The sequence below is a fragment of the Varroa destructor genome, unplaced genomic scaffold (assembly GCF_002443255.2).
Source record: "Varroa destructor unplaced genomic scaffold, Vdes_3.0 BEIS01000007.1, whole genome shotgun sequence".
In the NCBI taxonomy this organism is placed as follows: domain Eukaryota; kingdom Metazoa; phylum Arthropoda; class Arachnida; order Mesostigmata; family Varroidae; genus Varroa; species Varroa destructor.
The window spans coordinates 10,902,278-10,925,954 of record NW_019211460.1 but is presented as its reverse complement, the minus strand read 5'-3'; the positions used below and the strand labels follow the sequence as shown (position 1 = coordinate 10,925,954).

General features: G+C 40.5%; 1 protein-coding gene across 3 annotated transcripts in view; it reads right to left on the bottom strand.

Annotated features, from left to right (window-relative positions):
* Positions 1-23,677, bottom strand: part of LOC111254740 (protein turtle homolog A-like) — an 87,827-nt gene that overhangs the window by 21,656 nt on the left and 42,494 nt on the right. For all 3 annotated transcript variants that reach the window (XR_002675160.2, XR_002675161.2, XM_022815899.2), the window contains exons 3-8: positions 16,090-16,215; positions 11,203-11,313; positions 8,824-9,063; positions 4,077-4,247; positions 1,948-2,079; positions 1,086-1,255 (exon numbers count right to left, since the gene is read on the bottom strand). Coding sequence is in view for 1 of the 3 variants with exons in the window: in XM_022815899.2 (XP_022671634.1) it covers positions 1,086-1,255; positions 1,948-2,079; positions 4,077-4,247; positions 8,824-9,063; positions 11,203-11,313; positions 16,090-16,215 (950 nt within the window). In the remaining 2 variants the exon portion in view is untranslated. The remainder of the gene's footprint in view (positions 1-1,085; positions 1,256-1,947; positions 2,080-4,076; positions 4,248-8,823; positions 9,064-11,202; positions 11,314-16,089; positions 16,216-23,677) is intronic.

Below are 23,677 nucleotides of genomic sequence, written 5' to 3'. Positions count from 1 at the left end.
CGGGTTTAAAATTACGAAACCAATATAAAGAGGGTGAAAAATTATGTTATAAAAACAGGACTTCCTTGCTCATTCGGTACATGAGCAATTTTGAGTTTTCCCTATGAGATTAAGTACATCGAAGTACTTATTCAATGTAGCGTTCTACGATCCTCCCAAGTGAAGCTACGAACGTACATTATATTTTTGTACAAAAAATAAGATTAGTAAGATTTGTACACTGCTGAATTCCTATACTTTACTTGGTATATGGTTTATATATATATATATATATATATATATATATACCAAGTAAAGTTTAAATAAACAGGTGTCTTCAAGGCCTGTCGAAAACGCACTTGGGTCCCTTGAAGACGACACTTATTCTGAAAGGCGTGTGATAGCGTTTACGGGCGAGAACGTGGCGCTCCTCATGGCTCTCTTCGAGCAGTAGAGATCCTTCATTATGAGTTCCCGCCATCCAGCTCCACAGTCACCAAGCAATATCATCGAGAAGCTTTAAGAAGACTGAGCTAGTCTGCTCGACGCAAAACATCTGAATTGTGACGCTAGCCCACACTTCACGAATCGCACAGCGATTGTTGCTGAAGAAACCTAACGTGTACGTTGTCCGAACCCTCGTGTTCGTTAAACTTAGCCCCCTACGAATTTTTCCTACTTGTTGAACTAGAGGAACGCCTGGACGGAGGGCGTTTCGACATGATCGAAAGAGAATCGCTGGCCGCGGTGAGAATCGCGGTGCCAGCGATCAAATTTGTGTGTTGTGTCCGGTGGAGATTACTTCGCAAAGGACAACTTGAAATTAAACGATTAAATAAATACGTATTAATCTGGAACAAACGACTCATCCATTTGTGGAAAAAGGGCTATGTAGAGGAAATAAACAAATCAAGAATCCTAAAGGTTATCCTGCATACATATGCGCTGTTCCTGACCTACGAACGCTTTTTCGATATCTATGCTAGTCTGCACTGGAACCTGTTTGAAATCCGTTTAGTGACTATCGTACCAGCGTTATGGATTCTAGAACTTCTTCATCAGCCTGACCCTACTACACGTTCCATGCGGTATGAAATGCATCTAACCTGCAAGACAATGTCCGGATCTTGGGGAAGTTCCCGGTCGTTGAGCGTCCACCGGATGTGATTGAGGGGCGGGTTGGCAGATACTAAGCATTCGAAATAGACGTCACTGCCCTCAACCAAGCGGGACAGTGATAGTCCTTCACCTAAAGACAGACTTACGATTGGGGGATCTACAAAAGAAATCGCATAGCCAGAGCAGTAAAAAGAAAACCGAACTATTAGCTTGGTTTTCAAGAAAATCATTTTGTCTTATTACTCTACACGTCCACGTAAATACAAATGGGAAATAATTAAAACGTTTGTTTAGCTATCAAAAACCTCTAAGCATTTCAGGTAACTATAATTAGTCCCGGTAATAGGATAGTGGGTAACGTATTTGCGTGTCAATATCAGAGACATGTTGTGGTCTAGGCTCGAATCCGGACAGAGACAGGCTTTTCGTTTCGTGCTGAGAGCAGGCTATCTGATAAAATACCTAACGACTCTACCGGACGACTAAATGTCGAAACGTAAAGCCAATTATAATTAGGAAATTTTCCGCAATGCAAACAGTGTAGTATTACGATGAACGCAATTAGCATCTAAAACGTGTTAAAATATCATTGCGTTTATTACGTCAATAAACGGCAGCGTACGCACTAATTAATTCGCATAATCCATATGAGAACAATTCGAGAGGTCTTTTGGGTAGTCAGCTTTGTCATCTATTAAAAGAGCCGATACCCGATAATCCCGCGCGAGGCAATGCCATAGATTTGCACAGGGTATATCAATTGCGACTTCGCAATCACACGAATCCTCCCTACAATTGTACGAGAGAGAGAGAGAGAGAGAGAGAGGGGAGATGGGGGTTGATACTCACGAAGAACGTTGAGTAAAACAGAGTCCTCCCATGTACTTCCCGGCAACTGATGGTTGCTAGCACGGCAGATTAGCTTTTGTCCATTTTCCTGAGGACTCATATGCAAAAGTAGTGTCGATATCGTTGTGTTACCTGACGAGGACAAAAGAATAATTATAGCAAAAATGATAGTTAAACTAGTATGTAGGTATGTGATTAGTGAAAATTTGCTGCTAACCAATAGAGAAACACAAAGAAGTCTTGTCTGTTCGCTTTTCTATATATTTCTATACTGTCTGAAGAAACAGCCCGAATTTAATTCACGTACTATGATTAACGCACGATCTATACAACATCTGAGCGGGATTTCCTATTTGGACGTCCGATAACGGCTAGGGACGCTAACAGGGACACCTTAGATTCATTAAATAACTTGTAGTAGGTAGTGTCGTTCAGTAAGCCCGTTCTAAATACGACGTCTTTTAACTTGCGCAAAGCAGGCCAACGTTCCGTAGCGATTACCGCACTTGGACATGGGCACGATTTTTGCACGATGTCGCTCAAAGGAAATGTCACTGCGATACATGCTAACTTAATAAAGATAATTAGTAACCTCTAGGCGTAACTCAGATTGTTTTTAAATGGTCACATAATACTGTGTTAGCTAAATTATACACATACACATATATTTATGACTTTTCTGAGGAGTATTAGCGTAGTACGAGCATTTAGCTTACACACTTTGCCGGATGCTATTTCTAATTAATGTCTTCAACGTATTATTTGATTAAAAATGCCCACTTAATCAGACCAGTTTTGTGCGAACGTTTTTACGAGGGGCATTATTTACGCTTGACGAGCTTAGTTGTCTCCTATTGTCGTCGTTCACTGAGCACGCAACCGATGAATGGAACTAGGTCGTTTATCTAAGCGATGTCAGACCTATTCATATATGCCCAAAACATATCGCACCCCGATTTATTACTAGGTGTGCTAGGTTTTTGTGTATGTGTATGAACGTATGCGTTTTACCTAATAGGAATTTTATTAGATATTCACGGAATGTCAGCTGATCCCAGTTAGAAACGCGGTGCTGACGCGTTCGCGTCTTCCAGTGCAATTTGTTAACATCACAATAGTCGAATGTTTGCGCCCAATTCGCATACATTTATACATTGTAGTATATGGATGTAGGCCCATCCGGTCATTGCCTATCTACCGAGCCCTTTGCTTAGCCCTAAGACGTTGGCCGTTATTTAGACGAACGGAGCCGTACAATAATCGAACATCCATAAAACTCTTACGCTAACGGTGAACTATTTTGGGCCATTGTACCCAATCCAATCGGCATAACTAAACCAAGCTGCCGATCAAGAGAAACGCTACATAAACAGACACATATTAGCTGTTACATTGGCTAGTGTTTAAATCGCACATCTTTACTACAGCATCAACTTTAGCTGGGAAAAAATACGTTTTCTTGTTTAAAAGCTCTTAGCATAACAAAGTGCTTCGAGTTCTTTGTTTCGAAGTGCTACTGCGTTGGATACCTCGGCTCCTACGGAGACCTAGCTCGGAGTTGTACGACTTCGGATAACGCCGAAGGCACTCGCCAAACATTAAGCAATTTGTGTATTTCAAATACAATCTAAATAAGATTTCCATATTATCTTATCGATCTTCTAGAAAATGTATGTAACATAGAGTGAACATAATTTTGTCAAATAAATTAGATAAAATACAACAGTGTACAGCAGATGAGCTTAACTACTCTGTAAAAACATTGAACATTTTGAGGTTTCGATAACAATAAAACATAACACAATGTGAGACCAATCCCTCGTTCCACTCTTGTGCCGGATTGCGGGTAACGACTAGCTAGCATTTTCATAGATAGGCTCGCGTAAGGTAATGGAATTTCAGTAATATAGAGCTCGGGTCTTTTGCAGCTTTTTGGTTGTTTACAGCTCCGAATTGTTATTACCTAAAATGACAGTCGACACCTTATGCTATTCAAGCGTATGGCATGCAAGGCAAAATCAAAGATTTCCGCAGCAGGACCCTTTTAGTTGAAGTCACTGTCTCATAATAGTGTTCCAAAATAACAATAATCATAATAGAACAACTCCTGCCAAGATGATCATACGTACCGTCGTCATCAGTGCTAATATCATTGAAGAACGATTCGATCTTCCTCGAAGTGAGGATCCACGTCACGACTGGGAAAGGCCTCGATCCACTAACGCGACATCGAAACTCAGCTGAAGCTCCTGCGTCGTAGCGGGAACCACTGTGCTCTACTTCGACTGACAGCGGCGGTACTGCAAGCAAAAACAATACTTTATATACATATACAAATGTTACTTCCATGTTTCTACTAGCCAAAACACCGAAGTCGAGTATTTGTTTCCTTTCAACAACTACTCAAAATATATTTACATGTTTAATAATGAAGGTGACTACCAATACGAGTTTCTGGGCGACCCACATTTGACAAGGGTATTAGAAAATAGCTTTGAAAAAATAAAAGAGTTCGATTATATATGTTATCGTATATTCTCCAATTAAGGATATTTTAGGCAAGTAAAAAAGAATCAAATAATTAATTAATCTTTTTGAAATAGCCGCTCACTGACACAATCGAAAGCCCGTTTTATACTTTGTTGTTAAGTAAACTCTTTGAGCGATCACTTCTCGAAGAGTAGCTCTTAGTTTTTTTTTTCGTTCAATTAAACACGGTCAAAACAAGCTAACTTGGAAGACATTTCATAGTTTCGTATGCAATCTAAGATACACAAATGTCAATCACATACTTTAAAGTTGTCTGTAAAGTTTACGACGTTCCATGAAAATTATATTCATGGTATAGCAGATTGTCGTTTCCCAAGTTCGTGGAGTAAAGGCAACGAGACGCTATTGTATGCATCGATTTCAGTATGGCTAGATCCACCGTCAAACCGGAACGGCTGTTCTATTATGAGTGTGTTAAGCAAACTACGAAAAAAGCCAAACACCCTGAAGAGGCCAAAACGATATCTTACACTATGTTCGTTTGAACGACTCTATTTGCCATAATTCTCTACTTTCGGAAATAATTAGTGTGGGAACGAATAGCGGCCTTAGAGATCAATGTATAGGCCGCAAATTATAGACAGAGGTGGAATAACTTGTGTCTGAGGGCGGAGCAATAGACACAACGATCCCTCGTTAGTTCAAGAATTCCCCATTACTGCATTAGAGGTGTTCCGGGTCAAAAAATTGGCTTATTAGCGAACAATTGCTACGGCCAGCCGGCTGGACCGCAGTCACCTCGAGTGGCCTGTTTGTACAAGTACGAAGAACGTGCACACAACATATAGACCGTGGTAGCACAAGATTTCGTCTTGCTATCCTTTACAAAATATTCAGTGACCGTCACGGAGGTAACCGTATCAATACGCAGTGTACGACTAGTGGAACTTTCCGTTTGTGTGAGCTTCTAATTCATTTCGGGCTACACAGCAAGACACTAACTATATTTTTCCCGTATACGGCCTATTCATTACGGTCTACGGAATAGATCAGATCTTTTAGCACAATTGTAATTGCCGAGGCAATTGCACAGGCCGAGCAAAGAGGACGAAAAAAAATACGCTCGTGAAAAAGGGCTATGAACAGAAAGGGCATTCAGCGCGAAGACGTATAAACGTGAATTTGATAAAATTTACTTCTACCCTTAAAAACGACATAAATACGTTAAATATAGTCATATTACATACTTTTAAAAGACTGCTCCCATAAAGGGAGGCCGTACGGTTCTGCCTTTGATTTTAATTAAGTGAGGATAGAACATAGGCAATATCTTTTGGTACGAAATTAGTACTTCATTATTTGAAACTAATCATTACATAGCATTAAGGCCGGATTGATTAGGCGAGGCCTACGAATTGAATACGACACGCGTGCGTGACCTGTTTCCATAAGATCTCGAACAGGACCGCGCGCATGACAATAAAATGGCATATGCCTTAATAATACTAGGCGCTCATTCTGGACTACTTCATCTGATTTGGATTTCAAAAGGTTGTGAAGTGTCGGTAGTATGATATGTATTAACGATAGCTCCAACAAGTAGGTCTATTCATTGGTGAGATAGTGATCGGTGAGGTTGCACCTGACGTTTGCCAAAAAGGGCAGTACAGGAAAGCTTAGAGGATCGCCTGGCTAAATTTTATGACTAAACGGGAGATCTAAAGACTGGAAAAGCGAGATCATTAATTGTGGAAAAGTATGCTATTGTTCATTCTCATACATCCTTACTAGATCTGCTTCCATGCCTGTGTGCAACTCTGACAGAAGCTGGGTGATGTGATGCCCCTTTTGAGTTTTGGGGAATTTATGAAGCCTTCGCCAAGAGCCAAGATTAGTAACAAAACGTTGTTATTACTGTTATATAGCTTGCAAGGGTATGCAGTATATACAAACGACTACACGTCTTAAATAGACAAATAGCGATCTCCTACTATTTAGTCTGTCTTATCGATTCTTTTGCCAACCAAGTGTGATACGCCGCAAATCGAAAGCCTTCATTTTGCTTGGTCTCTGTGTTGGCTTAATTCAGTTTGTACTATCTTTTCTCGTCTATTTATCACATGGCGTTGCATTGTCTGCTACACATTTCAGTAGTCTGCATCTAGTCGATCTGTTTAAGATTAACTACTAAATACGTAACTGTGATACTCGAACGTTATTGCAGCAGTCGTGTTTGGCTTCCTGCTTGGAAACAAATCGATTTTTCGAGTAGGACATAGTCAGCAACTCTAGCATTGTGAGGAGAGTGTAAGCTTTTTCGATGTCTATTCTAGTTCCCAAACGATCCTTCTTATACCTTGCCTGGCTCGACTAAGCAACAGGCCTTTCAGGGCTCCGCGGTGCGATCAGACTGCATGACTCGTTCTCTTGACGCGCTAAGCTCGAAACAACCATGGTGCCAGAATAACAGAACAAGCGGTGGCCGCATTACTAGCAGCGACAAGAGCAAACGAACAATATCGAATAGAAAAAAATACCACCAAGATTTGGATAGCGGCTTCGGCCATGTCAGTCGTATGCCCAAGAGACAAACGTGGAATCGGGTCGGGATCATTGGGATCATGGCTTCTGGCCAATAGGGGACGCGTTCGTGGTATCATTCCGCTCGCTTTGAAGTGATCCTTCAACCCGACTGCGCTTCCTCCAGAAAGAAACTTGATTGGCGAGTGCGCTACGCGTCTATGGGCCCTATGCGTATTCGCGTATGGTTACGTGCACTCGACTAGATTGGGACACGTAGCTCCCAGTGTGTCTACTGTAGCCGTCTTAGGTGTTACTTTCGTGCTGTTCGCTTGAATTTGCTGCTATTACAAAGCCGTATAGGCGGATTGATGGAACGACGAGGCAAGTATTGTATACGGCTGGAAATTTCCGTTAAGCATTGACCCACGCATCATCCAGGCGTGGCTACCATCCAACATATAGCTATGTGCTAATTTTTTTAATGAAAAATGCCCGCCTAGATATGCAGAAGGAAGTACGAAGGCATTACGGTGACATGGGGAGCATTAGAGGGGCCACAAGAGGGTATAACGTATGACCCTCATTAAATTAGGTTTAGGAGTTAAACGGTTCTACAGATTGAGAAATGGCGTTTTTAAGAGCTGGCAAATGTTTGCTTTGTTGCTGTCTTGTGAATCCACTCTGAAAATAGATAGCATGAACAAAGCCAGATGAAAAGGATAAACGCTAGATTATTAAAACAAACGTCAGTTTAACTTGGACGCCCCTCTTTTATAAACACAAAACAACATTTCATAATGCGCAGTTCAAATCTTCCATCAGCGATAAATGTTCGCCATATTCTTAAAGATTAAATAGTGAAGTAACCGGCACTTCGGCGTTAATATTAGAAGGGAACATTGTTTTTCACCGTCTCACCCTCTTACATCAAACATTCACACCCATATAAACATTTAGGACATCTAGAAAGGTGTGGCAAGGGCCGTCGGTACTCGAAGAGTCGGTCTCCCATTGTACGACCCAAATAAATTTTCGGGCCAGCATTTGGACTTATGGCCGTTAGGGTTTGGATGGCAAATTATGATGTTGTTTCGGCATCACTTTGTTATACATACGATACCGATTTGCATCGTTTGGCCTGCACAGGGAATATCTAGCTCGTATGAAGTATACGAGTCGAATACGCACTATGATATGACCCCGAAAATCGTGGTGTACATAGTCATCATTGTATCTCTGTACAGTGTTTCTATGTAATTTCATGGTAATTTATTCCACATTGGAATTGACTGAGATCGGTAGATCCGGTTTTCGTCCTGATTGAGTTGTTATTAGTGCCGATCGGTATGCATCAGAGCTCTGAGCTATTACGCTAAACTGAATTGTGACGATGTACAAGCGGCCAACATATTTAGAGCCGTCGCTACGTATTTAGAGACCATACGTACATGCATTTACTTATAATAATGTTATCTTCACTAAATAACATCTATGAGTAATGTTATTTTTTAGAAACGATTTTATGGAACGAGCCGTTTTTTTTTTCTTTTAACGGCTCGTTTCATAGAAGTCTGCAAAAACGGTCAATATATATATATATATATATATATATGAAGATGTAACCACTATTTTGATTTATAAAGATAACATAGACTTTCGCCGATGGTCCGTAAGCGTCCATTGACCTTAGAACGTAACGCGACACGTTCCGCTTCGTGTACCTTAAAGGTGGAATAAATTGTTGTGATGACAATAAATTGATTAGAGCGTTAGTTACGCTGTTAGTACGATAGTGGTTATCTTTTATAGACTGCTCTGTTCAGTCCTGAGTTGTTGAGTTAACACAGCAATGGAAATACTCACAGATGAGATCGATGGTAACAGATGCCACCTGAGGTTTGTCAGAAATCTGGTTCGAAGCCTCACAGCTGAAGGTTACCCGAAATTCGTCTCTGGTTAAGCGGCCGATGTCGAGAACGCTCCAATAAACTATTGCTCGAGTACTATTCGAAAACAGTTGCTTTTTCGGATAGATCGTGTAGCGTCCCCCGTTAACAAGTTCAACGCCATTCCGACGCCACACAACTTTGGGTGATGGTTCACCTAGCAGATAAGCAAATATACGTAAGCATTACCGGAGTTTTGCTAGGTAAGAATTCTAATTTAATGTAAATACCAGCGAAATTTATGCTACTGATAAGCGTGTCCAGGAGAAGTGTTACGTACTGGACTGTACAAGGAATAGGTGTTTTGAAAATGAGAAAAAAAAAATACTGACTTTCGTTATGCTGATAGGGTGATCATATTGGAGCTATATATAAGAAGCATTGATCAAAAGCCTGAAGCATTATTGGTCATAGCGTCACGACATTTTGAGAAATACTCGTCTATCTAGCACTAGAACGCTTCATTCGTTCGTTCGTTCGCTGATTCGTTCAAGGTACGAGGGTGGTTATTTCCAAGCGGTCATGTCCACGCTTTGAAAGGTCCTGCATATGGCATCCCTTATCAAGTTATTAGTCGATTTTCTTCTTGCAACGAGTTTTTTTTGCATAGTTTATCCGGTACAATGTCTGCATACACGTATTCAAAATGATTCATTGAACAACAACAAAATGTTTTGTTGTTAACCATTAATCTTGTTATATCATTGGAACGCCTATCATTGGTCTTAGCAAGGCTTATAATAGGGAGGCTTACGACATAGTCATCGTATTCCTACATTTTTTTTTTAAACTATATGAAAAATAGGTCAATGGGAATTTTGCTTCAGAAACATGAGTATTATAACCTCAAATATGTAGTTTATGATAATGTGGTGTATAACGGCCATCAGAACTGTGGATCGGTTTTCGAAAATAGCCAACATTAAACCATTTGCAGGTAATATTAGGTTAACACATAGAGACTGCGGTTGTGATGAGATGAAGAGTTCCGCTCATTAATACGGTATCTTGGTATCCATGGTCGGCGGTATCTATAATCGTGGCGAGATAAACTTCCGATTGTATAGGTCCAATCATTTTATCAAACCTGGATACTCAATCATTCGAGTATTATGGATAGCATGGAAAGTCAACTTTTGGGAAAAGCTTATCAATATGCGAATACTGTAATAAAAACCAGATGCCGGTACCCGAAAGACAAAAACGCAGAGCCCGAACCGAAGGATCATCTTCTTGAAAACACAGCTTAGAGTGTAAAGGCGCTATCGGCCAGAGTTTGCGCTGCTTCACTGAAAATACGGAAACTATGTAAAAAATGTATCCCCAGTGAATTAACTCCTATCCAGTTGAAAATGTTTGTGCTGTATTCGGCGCGCGACTCTCAACTAGAAATTTCCTTCGGGCGTACGGTAGCTGAAGACGAAGAATTTCTACGAAAGAAGAACATTTGCCCCATAGGAAAATCGACTTCGGACCATTTGTTATGACCAAATATGCTCCGAAAATCAAACAACGAATACAACACGCTATCCTCAAGAAATTCGAGGAATGTTGGCCTGGCAATCGGAAGCACGCAATCTTGTTACTTGATAACGATGCCAGATTTCATCGCGTACCTTGATTACTTTCGGAACCGACTAAAGAAATACCTAACGTTGGCCTAAGTTAATGCTATTACGGAGCTTTCCATGCCTTAAAAAAGACCACCAAAAATATTACACCACGTGTTTACTGCGAGAAATCATAGATGGAGAACTTACGTATGGGAGCGCGAATTGTAGGCTAACTATCCGGAAACTCCAGAACGCTGGAGAGAGTTCGTGCATATATACCTCTAGCGTATAATAAAAGATCGTCGCTTTCACCTGGCTAGATTAAATATAATTAACTTTTAAATTCCTCCCGACTCGCTTCTAACAACCTAGTAAAAACGGGTAAATCGTTAATTGCAAACAAAAACGGCACCCTACGACGCATACAAATAGAGCCTATGTAACATATTTCTGTAGTCATAGGTTAACAACACCAGTAAGTTAATGTCAAGGCCGAGTTGTTGCATCATGAGGCAATGTTGAGGAACTATCTAAAGGAAACAAAGGAAGACGAGAATCTTGAAAGTGACCGAGTATATGATAGAAAGCGATTCCAATAAGAACTGTGCGTGAGGCTAGATGTAGGCTCCATTCCATTATTATCAATCTCCTCTAGCACGCCGTTCAAGTCCATTGTGGCTATGCACTCTTTCAGGTACAGCAAAAAAGGTCAAGGCCAAATTTACGACAGTTCTAGCGGTTACCTTTCTCGATGACGCAATTTAGTCGTAAGCTATGTCCAACGTAGAAGGGTCCGATACTTCCCTGTAGAATAGTTCCGTCACCATCGCTAATCTGAGGTCTGGAAGGGGACACTGAATTGGCAAACAACGAATAAGGATCAAATTAACGTCTAAGGATAAATACCACTGAAATATGAAATAGTAATACTATACTATTGTCACGTAAGCGGTTAGCCAAAGCGGTAATTTCTAATTGTCGTTGTGACAAAAAGGAAACGCAATAGCATAGAGAAAAAAATACAATGTAATAAGTAATTACTGTATTGTTAACACCTCGAAACCACCTAATAGAATTAGAAAATATTTTATAGTCAGAATTTTGGGCGCAGTTGACTGGATACATTATCTAGGTACAGGTTTCTTCTTCATTTGGTTTCTATGTGGAAGACGGTGTTCTCCATTGCAACAGAATATGTATCTTCTGATTAACAAGATTCGAAACTTCTTTATTCCCGTTCTGCTTAGACCCCGTTATATTCTCAATTCCTGTCTAGGAACATCCCACTACCGATTGACCAAACAGTGAGAGACATGGTTCTATGGGTACTAGCGGAAAATGCTCCTGCCGCTGCCAACTATGTTGATTAGGCAATCGTATTCGGCAATACTGAATTTTTCTGAAAGCTGCCTTTTTTTAATAGCGACAGTATGAGGTCTAAAATTTGTGGACTTCTCTGAACTGCTCGGTGGGCGGTATGAACGCTTCGTCTCAAAAAACCTTTACATTTTCGGATCTGGGATATCGACATTATAGAAGGGCAACATAGCAAATCGCCAATCGAGGGAATCGCCAGAAAACTATTATCTCGCGCAGTTAACTTCATATTAGAAACAAAACAGACAAAAAAGATTTGTGAAGCATTTTTTCTATTCCACGATAAAGTAATATTATAAACTCTTCAGTCTGTGATGTATTCACCGCCTTTTTGGAAATAAAGGTGTTTTTCAATCAAGTTTATTCATTAATATATATATAAGGTTGGGTTTACCTATCGATATTTTTAGATATGTTCCTGCTGTGAAGGCCATATCCGAAATTTCTAGAAGTCCTACATTATATACATAGTGCGTACAGGCTAGTCTCTTCAATTGTTATATCATTCTTCTTCTACAAGCACGTTTAAAGCCCTTTCTTTTAAGAGCCTTACTTTTCAGAGGCTACGATCTAGATATTAAGATATGGTCACGTATTGTTCCCACTGAATTTTATTGAGGAGTAAAGAAAAACCAATGAGATGATAAGGCTGTACGTTATGCTACTATACTAAACCTGAGACATATAAACACTCTAAAAATGCAAAAACACACTAAACGAACACGGCTTGTGTGTTCAAGGCACAGTTCAGTGAAGTCAGAGACCAAAGATCGTTAGCACGTCTAGCACTGCCAATTATTCAACGTGTTATACACGTATTTCCAGAACAAAACATATAACACAATTTCAGCAGCGTGGTGTATTAATTGGACATATTGTTCGTCAATTAGATTGAACCCTTAAATCAATACACAAAGGTAGCGTTTTTCAGGGCAGGAGCACAAATGGCTGTAAAAGCGCGTCATTGGAGAAAACGTTGGCCGCCGCCAGTTGACTTCATCCGTGTGGAAGGAACGAGCGAAAAATGCACCGGTTACTCAATGTCCACGAGGAACCGACACGGACTCCCAGCTCGCCAGCATCAGATACGTCCATGTGTCATCCTGCTTCCCGGCGCGCTAGCACCATTGCGAGCAATGGTTCCACTGCCTCCATCCTCCTATCATTTCCCATTGTATTGTCCCGAAATTCTCGAACTTTCACATGGTCTAGCGGTTGCTTGATATATAAGGTAAAATTTATCAGCTGCTCTAACTGCTATTCCTTACGAGGTCCTGTTTGGTCGGTTCGTTGGATTTGAATGCTCGAGGCTGGCGCCTGAAGCCGGCCGGGCAAGAAAAGCCTTAGGAGCGGCATCCACTGTCCTCGCCCCGCCGCGGTTTAGTAGCAACTGGCGGAGGCTAGAGCCTTGAGAAAATGAAGAATGAAAATGTTCCCAAGGCATAGGTTTAAATGGAGGTTTCCTTTCGCGAATGGATGACGCTTTCCCCATCCATTTTGCAGCCTCCATCTGCTATCAGATCGAGTGGCAGAAAAAGTCTTGATTTGAAAAGATATCGTATGTTTACGGATGCTCTGGTGGTGGTGGACGGGCCAGCATCCGCAAGCTAGCAGATCTTTGAAAAGTTTCTCATCGGGAAAGCATCTTATTACTAACGCAATTATTTCCGGAGCCGTTAAGCATGGTATCACCCACGAAAAAATGGGTAAATCAAGGAGTCCACGTGGCCTTGCCGCGTTTGCCGGTTCCCCTGTTTATCTCCTAGCCAGCAGATCTAGCTTCGCTCACACGATCTGTTCCGTTCGGTTATCTCGTCTACGAATTAATTAAAATCTATTCGCCAAACGCACTAGTTATCCGATTTAAGGGGTCTGTGTCACTTAAGGGTGTCCGACACTAAAAGGCGGAGATGGTGCCATCAACAGCGACAGATTCAGCGGGGGCGGCACTAGAGCTTTCATTTTAGAGGTCTTACTTAAGACGACTAAGGCAGGCTGAAAGAAACGAAGAGAAGCAAAGCTAGGAGCAGGAAGAAGAAGTGAGAAAAGCAAACCGTTAAAGAATCGGTAGCTGTCGCAAGAGCAGTCGCAGCTATATTCATTGCTATAGTCAAAGGGGCTCTCTTTCACCGCTCATAAAGAAATCTCACTGATTTTTCTTTTTCTATTTTCATTGCAGAAAGGCAGTTGGAAAGGTACTGGAGGTGGTGAAGAAGAAGCGCTTTAGGAGACAGAAGGACGAGATGAGACCTGCAGTATAAAGCAGCCCAACTGTGGCGCACCGCCAAAGGGTAGTGGGTCTTTCTTGTAGATCGTCTTTCACGTGACTCAAATTTGCAAGGATTCCTTCATCCGCCCTGTCCATTCTGCGGGACAACCGTATCATCGTTCGCTAATTTGTGTTAAAAGAGCAACTCATCGATTTAGTGGAGACTGACAGGACAGCGCAGAGGCGGCCGTTATAGAATGACTGCGGATTCGTAGTTATGAAGGCCGAATGTCTGTCCACTCCCAATGTTCGCAAGCCGCAAGAAAAGCTATTCTAGATGAGTAGGTCTAAGGGACAGTTTACGTCGTCAATGGATCGAACGCTGCTCGACCGCATGATCACCAAACATATTGACCAAATCGATCGCTGTCAGTCACGCAAGCTTACATTGGCGTGACACAGTATATAAAAATACGATAATTAATTAATAGCTCTCGGTAAAATTCCGGCTTGTAGAATTGCGGTTTTACGAAGGAGGAAATGGTAACGCTGACAGGAAATTCAACCGACGGTTTATCTAAAACGCACTTAACCTGGCATAGGTATGTGCTAACTGAGTAATATCTCTTCATATAGTAGGCTCAATATAAAAAAAATGACTGCCTAAATATCGTATGATGTAGGACTACGTTTTTTACGTATGGACCATATCAGACTCAAGTCTGCACCTAAGACGAAATTAACAGGAATTAACGTGTTGAAGAGTTTTTTTTTAGTCTTGAAGCAATGTCATTAGTAAAGTTCTCGGTAAACGTCCATTAGATTCAAACCAGGCCACCAAATATAAGGGTGAATTAAAACTTGTGTGAAGAATTTTCGTAGTTCTATACAATGCACGGAGTTTAGTCTATCGTCATAAAAAACGAGACCTTTATAAAATAAAAAATCTCTTTACGAGCTTTTTTCGGTGGAGTCCATGATCGGACCGTTAAAAGGACAATACCAGATGCTAGAGACGTGTATACCTTGCCAGATAGAAAAACAGAATTCGTTGTATATATATATATATATATATGGACATCTGTGGACTTGCGTAAATCTATGTAAGTATCGTATAGATTAAATTTTAGTATAAAAAAGTCGATTTTTTACACGAACAGTAACCGGTGCGCCTTCAGAACGGAGAAAACAATTGTCGTATGAATTATTCAGTCATATAATTGGCAAAACGTTATAATTTTAAATATGTTTTTCGTTTCAAGTTCACGTGAAGGAATAATGACCTGTGTAAATGGCTTGTTAAATAGTGAGCGGGATAGTTAAGTTCGATTGTCTGAAACACATTTTGTCGTTAGAAACTATCCTACCCGACCTCTGGAATACAATTAATAGACTAGTGATTGCACGCCTTTAGCCAGTGAGCTATTCCTCTGAGTCTCAAAATACATGCCATCCGTACAGATGTGCTCAAATTCAAGCGGCATGGACGATTATTAGCTATTTCTGCCACACCCTTCGAGTACAACATGAATGCAAATACCTCTTTATAAAAATGGTGAGATTTTAGTCCATACGTACAGCAGGTTGACAGCCGAAGGCCGTACGGATCAACCTCAAACCTGCACTGGGTATAATTGCTGATGGCAAAAGGTTACTATCTGTATGGGGACATTGGCTAAGAGAAAATCGTAACGACGAACGGAAATAATTGGCCAATATTGCTGTTCTACTATTTCAGAGAGAGGTAAGATCGTAGCAGTAATAAATCTCTGTTGAACTATTGCTGTGTGTATCTCGGTTCATATCTATCAAAAACAGTGCAGCTTTGAAAAACCGATGTTTCTTTCATAATCTAAGATAATTTGCGAAAATGGCGCCGATTTTTGCTAGCTTGCGACGTTTGTCCACTGGTATGACTCGTGTCTATCTAACGACCCGTTTGACTAGTCTCTAAACGGTATCTGCATACCTAATCTAAGCGAATGTCTAATTAAAAAACAGTTTTCCTTACAGCAAGATATTGGTATCGCATAAACGTATCTACCTCCAACAAGAAGCGTAATGTTTTGCGTACGGGTTTCTCCTCTGTGAAATCGAACCCGGCACGCGTAGTGGCCTGCGTCGATGGCGTCAAGCTTCGATACCTCCAAACTCGCTGGGCTGCTCAGAGCTGCAATGAAAATTACAGGGCAGAGAAACGAACAGATAGCCGACTAATTAGATTTTCGCATCGCTGAAAAGAGTAAACTGCTGAACCTCTAACAAACAACAAATTAATATTAAGGCATCTTTAAATAGCCCTTAAACATGTACTGGTCGCGTGGGGTATTCGAAAAGCGTATATTTCCGATTCTAGATAAAATATTGTCGAGTAATTACGACGCGTTACGCGTTTTGATCTAGACATGTCTTAGTAATTATGACAGCGGGGTGAACTGATCGTTGAAGAAAGCTGTCCTATAAACGGGTACGCTTAAGGGAACAGACCTGAACGTTTATTTCCTTTTGGCAGCGCGTTGGCCAGTTAGCGTCAATACCTATTTGAGATAGTAAAATACAGCCACGCTAAGACCGAGTTAGGTGAAATATAGGTAATCAGCCTCTGTCGAGGGCAACTGATTTAATCGTTAGTTTAAAAGAGGCTCGTCTACTATCAAAAATGAAGCGCGGAAAAGAACAGCTACTGCGGCAGGATATTTGCGGATCATTCGTAAAATAATAATATAAAAATCGAGACATACGAAAGTTAAACAAAAGTTACCGACGCCCTAGCCAGTATGTTCTACTCGCTTTTGAACTAAAAATGAAATATTAGTTGTTATTATCACTATGAATACCATTATTTTTTACTCTCTTTTTTACTAACGAAGAAGAGGTGTACAGGTTGTTCCAAGGCCCTCAATAGGTTCAATTGCACACAAGCAGAAAGTGGACCCTTCTCGTTTAGTCAGTGCTAGTTAACTGGTATCTTAAGATTAGCCGGCGCAAGAGCTAAACATTTTCCATGACAGGCTGAAGCATTTCGCGGTCGATAGATTGAACATAGCTTTCAAATTTTTGCAATAATTGGGTGTGTATGTACATGTGTGCATTGATGTGAACCTTAGATAAATTTCACTTATTCCCACGCAAAGAAATCACAAGCTCTTGGATCACAGGAGGCAAAAACCACGAAAGATTTTCATTTTTCAAAATCAGCCGATTTACGGGGCGACTTTTTTCTACGAGCTTGCTGATTGTTTGTTTTTTCGTGCACATTTTTATTGCAGTTACGTAATCTCTATTTAAAAAAATGTTTAAAACATCTTTTTTTACCGAGAATCGAATTTGGCATAAGTCAACGGTCGAGATGATTTTTTAGGAATATTTAAGCTTTACGATCTAGTTTTTCTTTTTTTAGGATATTAGATTTGCATTGGAACGTTGAAACTTATGTTAACCGTTGTAGCTTGGCACGTTTAACAGAAATGTTTCAAGTTTTATGTTCGGAACCGCCGTCAAGTATTTCATCAGATAGCCATCAGATAATACGGAGTGTGTCTGAACCCGGTTTTGAAGCTCGATAATCGCTTGTTCATAAGATTAGCACACAAACATTTGACCTACCTACACCTAAGTGAAGCTCGAACCAAGATGGCGAATTAAGTATAGTAACAAACACTGAGATACGCGGTGATTGACATAGAGAACAGTACGAATAACGCAAGGCGGATGATAAGGTCACAGCTGTAGAATAATTATAGTCGATAATCGGGACAAGGCTACCGTAACGAATAGCGTTATACATATAGAATAAACGGGAAGCGATGGCTTCAATGGAAGGGAACAATCGAAAGTTCAAACCGGATCGTTCTAACAGGATGATGAAAATAACAACGAGTAGTGCAACAGAACTACTGAGACGAGCTTAAACAAAAAACAAGAAAGCACAGCCCGCGCAGGGCCACACTGGGAAAGGTTTACAGTTGTGTCGAATAAGGCCTATATTCGGTGCTAACCCGAGGTGACAAAAGTGAAACAATTCTTTAGTCCAAAATTGTCGTGCTCTCTATTGCTACACACCCGGTTTTATTATTACCATTATTATTTTTATTATAAAGGTGTTGTTAACCGAGCTGCACCGTTGAATTCTGACTTCATTTTCTGCGGTCAAAAACGCGTTAACTCTTTGAACTGGGATCCGTTTGATTTCCATGATGGAACAGCTATGGCCGTCGTAGTAGCGCTAACGTGAGATGGGGTATTAAGATGGGAAGCACAAATACGAAACGAGTTAATCAGCTTCGTCTACTGCTTAATAGGCCCATTATGTCAATGCTCGCAAACATGTTACTTTGTTTACGTGTGTAACACTAAAATGGTTACCCGGCAACGGCAGTATTTCCGTCAGGCCAGCGTCACTCAGGATTGTCAACGATAAACGGCAGAAAACTGTGGCCTTCGTTTGGATACTCTATAATGGCAACATATTGTACTAGACCAATCCGCTGGTCAAACAAGCAACTACTGGTTTTACTCTTTGAACGGCGGGCAAACGTCGATTAGCGCGAAAAGGCCTATATTACACAATAAGTCATGACGCTGGTTAATGCAAGGCCAGCCAATCCCGGTAGCGAGGCCTATTATCGTGTAGGATTCAATTATGCCTTTGGTATAGCGCCTTCTTTAGCAACCGAATCGAGAAAAAATAACTCGAAAGGGGACCCCTTCGTCCTTTCGTTTTTGGCTTCCATAGCAACGTAGCGTAGAACCGGTGCGACTCTGACCATTGCGAGTCTTCAATAGACATTGACGATAATTGTAGCTACTAAACAAAGTGTCCTGTCTGTATTGAGAAAGGAGTCGGCAGATTAGATAAAGGTATGAAACGACTAATTAAAGACTATTTCTTTGATATCAGTAATATTTATACGTTGATAGTTCGGGCGGCAGATCTCTGACTGAACGAAAAACTCCTAGTTTGAGCCCTGTGGCATTACATATTGATCTAAACTAAACACGCGTCTCTAACCGATTGCTTTTAGTTTCTTTCAGAAGTCAATGCGTTTTTTAGTTATGTACGAATGAAAAATATAAAATTTCTCAAATTTTAAGTGGCTTTAATTCGAGAACTAGATTATTCAATATTTCTATGATCGGGCTCCGTTACCGGGTTCGGATGGCACTGCGGGATACATGTCTACGCCGAAACGTTCCTATGCTTCGTGCTCGTAGATAAATTACATCTCAGTAAACTTATTTGCGTTTATCTTATTTGGTACGAGCTTGCCTAACTTACCACGTCTCTTCCCGGGTCCAGCTGTGTATCTTTTAGACGGCAATCTTTGAAGACCAGTCACGTCTTGCCTGTACTAATACATTTGCATAATACATAGTATAGTACGTATTAACTAGTTTTCGAACGAGAGCCATCAGGCGTTCTATATTATATAGATAATTTTCCCCGACGTCGTATAGGACGCACGAAAGTCACACGAACTGGAATGCTATACATTCCCTGTCATCGCATGGTACTAGACTCCATACAATTATTATTCCGTTGTTTATGAATCATGTGTACACATATGTAAAACAATAGTACTACACATAAGAATGTATGTAAGAAACTAATGTATTACACATAAAAAACCAGTATTAACACTATTAATACTGATTTTTAATTTGGTTCATATAATTCCACAACGAGCTTACATCGAACATTAGAATATAGGTGTAATTTTTCCAGCGATATTAGCAAACAGCGATGGGGTTTTGCCCAGTGCAAATTCATTACTATTGCCAGCTATATTGTTGGTAAGGGTACGATAAAATACGGTCAACAAATCACGCAAAAGTGTCGCTTACACACAGGAGAGCTCGTAGAAATGTATAGCTTCATCTCTGTTCCTTTACGCTCGCTATTTTCGGTGATGATTTTTGTAACTGTTCGACCCATCCGTGGCGACCATTCAAAAACACCCATTGAGCGCCCATCGAAAACCTACCCTCTGTTTGCTTTTGTCAGGAGTGAACACACGCCCGCACTGCTTCGTCTATTCGTTGGTCTGCCAACCTATCCACTTTTGTTTCTAGCCCATATACACACAAATAATATCGTACAGACATAAACGCTAGCTACAGATGGCCGTCGAACAGTCCAATCAAATTGTAAGCATAAACATATACGTATACGCATCCAAATAATATTGTTAATTGTATATCTAATGACGGAATCAGCTAAACTGCGATCATTTTATCTCTTTAGACGGAATGATATGCTCAGGAGCTGATAACAGTTAATGTGGCTGTTTCGAGATTTTTATGAACTTTCATGGGGTTTTTTTCCGTTTTTTTGCCCCCTCTAACTAACTGGTTCTGATTTTGTATACCTATTTAGTCGATTGTCGAACCTAGAACATCCTGTGATAGCTCTAATCGACCATACGCAACAAGAATTTACCGCACCAAGTGTGCTCACTAGAGATCCAGGAACGTAGAAAAAAAGATACTGAACGTTCCCGTTACATTAACCTCTGCTATAAGCAGATGACGCGGTTTCATGACATGGAGTACTTCTGCTCATCGGCTTCTTTGTGTGTCTCGTAACTGTCAAATAGCATATTATCATTGGATCCGCTAGCTTTGATTTCATCAAATCACCAAAAGTAGGTAGACTTATTTTGGCAAAATAAAAAATTAAAAAAAAAATTAAGGTAATGCAGGTATAGGTGCAGATCATTCGGCATCTAAGTTCGTCGACACGAACGACATATATGGCATAGCTCCCTATTTCAGCTGGGCTATGCAAAACTCCTATAGCAGAGAGGTTCGGCTCACAATGAAGATGACCACTTTATCAATATATATTCGAGTAACGAGCTATAAGGAGAAAAGGTTCAGTTCTAATTCGTCTGCATCAATAGGCACACTCTATACAGCCATAAAGCAACGTCTTCTAATATTATGAGCACATTTTTTTTACCCTGTGCCAACCAATGGCCGTAAGAGCTTACATAACTGTTACGTAATTAGACCGTGTTACATGTGAACTATTATGTGTTACACCAAGTTACTTCATGCATAAAAAGTAGGCAGATACAAATCCCATACAGCCCAAAATATTCTCTGCGGGTATACTTTTTCGCACTTAAAAAATTAAGGTATTCGGATTGGACCACATTGTTACTGCGATTATAACGTGCTTACCTACTAAACTGAGGATACGTGAGGTAATCTAAGCATGTTAGAAAAATTTGGTGTAAACCCACTTCGCTCTATGTCTGAATATTGCTTCAGAGGGCCATGTGTCTGAAGCAATATTTAACGGCAAAGACAGATTTATTCGGCAGTTCGATCATTTGTAATGAACTCGGCAGGCAGGTAGGTAATTTAAAGTAAGGGATGCGTTCAGTAGTTTTAAGAGACACGAAATTTAGGTTACACTTATTAAGGCTTTATCTTTCTGTCATATCTATAACATGTTTTGGTCAAAAAGCATTCCTAAGAGAGGTACCCTGGCTGTTCTTAAAATTTCCTTGTTTCTTTGAAGATGGCGTAGGGACGTGTACGCAACAAATGACGAATTTGCAAATCCGAATGATGCGATGAACGCTTTGCTTTTATAAACTAGTACCAGTCTACGAGACAGTATAGTATATCGTCATTCCAATATATAGCTTCTAATGAATCTGGAAGATTTACCCTTTATCGAAAACGATTCGCCTTATTTTTCATAAATGAAAGGTCTTCGTAGCACGCTAAAAAAGTTGTCATTTACTGACTGATCCGTCTGGCTGATTTTTCTATTCGTTCGGTAAATACTTGGACTGAAATCAACGACTTCTTCATGGCCAGTTATCGTCTCCAATACGAAGCGAGGTGCACCTATGCTTGGTTGTGTGCACCTCACCTCTTCTTAGATTTATTACAAGGACAATAAAGCAACACTACGAATTGCCTTATCAATGATAGTTATCAGCCTGCTAATCTCATATCAATAGCAAACATACTGCGAAGCACCACTGAGTGAGATATAACGCAATGAACCTCAAATTGCTTCTTTATCCGTCGCTCTCTAGAAAACTTTTTTTCTAGCGTTATATCAATACACTTCCATCCATTTATGATCCATTATTTTTATAGTTACGAAACATTGGGAAAGAAAATCAAAGTTTCAGACGCGTCGCGGTCAACAGATAAAACCTTCGTAGTATCGGAACAATTTCAAAGGAGACCAGATTGATTAGAATGTTGAAAATTGACCGCGCACAACTGTGACACTTTCTTTTAGATTATCAAAAAAATCTGGATGCCCAACCCAGCCTGTAGGCAAGTCGCATCGTCGCCTCCTTTCATTGTAGATTGAAGCAACTACGTCAATGGAAGCCGGCCAATTAGACAAGTTCTGCTTTTAGCGAACCGTACAAAATAGAGTAAGGATATTTCAAAAATTAAAAAAAAAAAAAAAAAAGTTCTATTGTAATAAATTACATTTGGTTAATATGATAAGAGTAGCACGTGGAGGGCAGTCGATAATTCGAGCAAACAGAAGTCGACAGGGCAGAGGTAAACTACCCAGATGCAGAAAAGCTATGTAATAGAACGAATTGTTCAATACAAGATTAACACGCCCAAATTTATAGAGCTTTTTTCCTCCCTTTAAAACAAATAACTTCTCCAAAACAATACAGACATATGTGCTCATATATATTTGCAGGCACTTATATACTTGCAGGCGTACGTGTTTTGATATCGACAGCAAGGCACGTAGAGCTTTGCTCTCACTGTGGCAAGAGAAAGCGGTAATGAAACAAACAATAAACATCTCTTTCTATATGTCTGTTTTCTTTTGCTCATACGGTTTTTGCACGAGGCCGACGACAAAGTTGGACAAAGCTGATCCTGACAAACTGCGTTCTTTTCATATGCTCTAACACAGCAGTGGGATGCCTTTCCAGACAGATGAGAAAACACACCCTGCGTCCTTACGGAGATTGTTTCGTTTTCGGCATCTTTCATACACAGGCACGCTCATGGCGCGTACGTGCTCTTGCTCCGTACGAATACAGCCGAAGACAGGCTTATCGCGTTATGTGCTGTTATCGTTTTTCCCTTGTAGGTAGACCACAACGTCAACGAGTGACTGTTGCACGTAATCCATGACGGTGCTTGGAAGCAGACCCGCCACTAGGCGGCGCTCACGCCTCGTTGAACCAGACAGCAAACAGCGGCGGAGAAGGAGAGAATGGCGCTCTCACAATGATACTTCTGTTAAAACGCTTTTATGGTCCTTACGGCAGCGGAAAATTGATACGAACGAAAGAGCACGACGGCTAAAAAACTACTTTAGCATGGAGGTCACACCACTGCTTATATAGGGCTGGTTATGTAGATCCGACAATGAAAACTATTCAATTCAGTACTAAGTTAATTTATAGATTAGTTGTTCCGTGCTTATATACTTCGATCAAGACGGATACTCAAGCCTTGCTCAAGATCTATATGTATGTGGGAACTCTAGTTGATAATGTTTTAAAAAGTATGTCGTTTAGTAGCGCGTGTACCTCGTAGATCAACTACTAATAACGTTGAAATTATTATCTAGCATTATTCGATATTTCTGTCATAAGCAGCCGTCACTCAGCAGCTTCGGA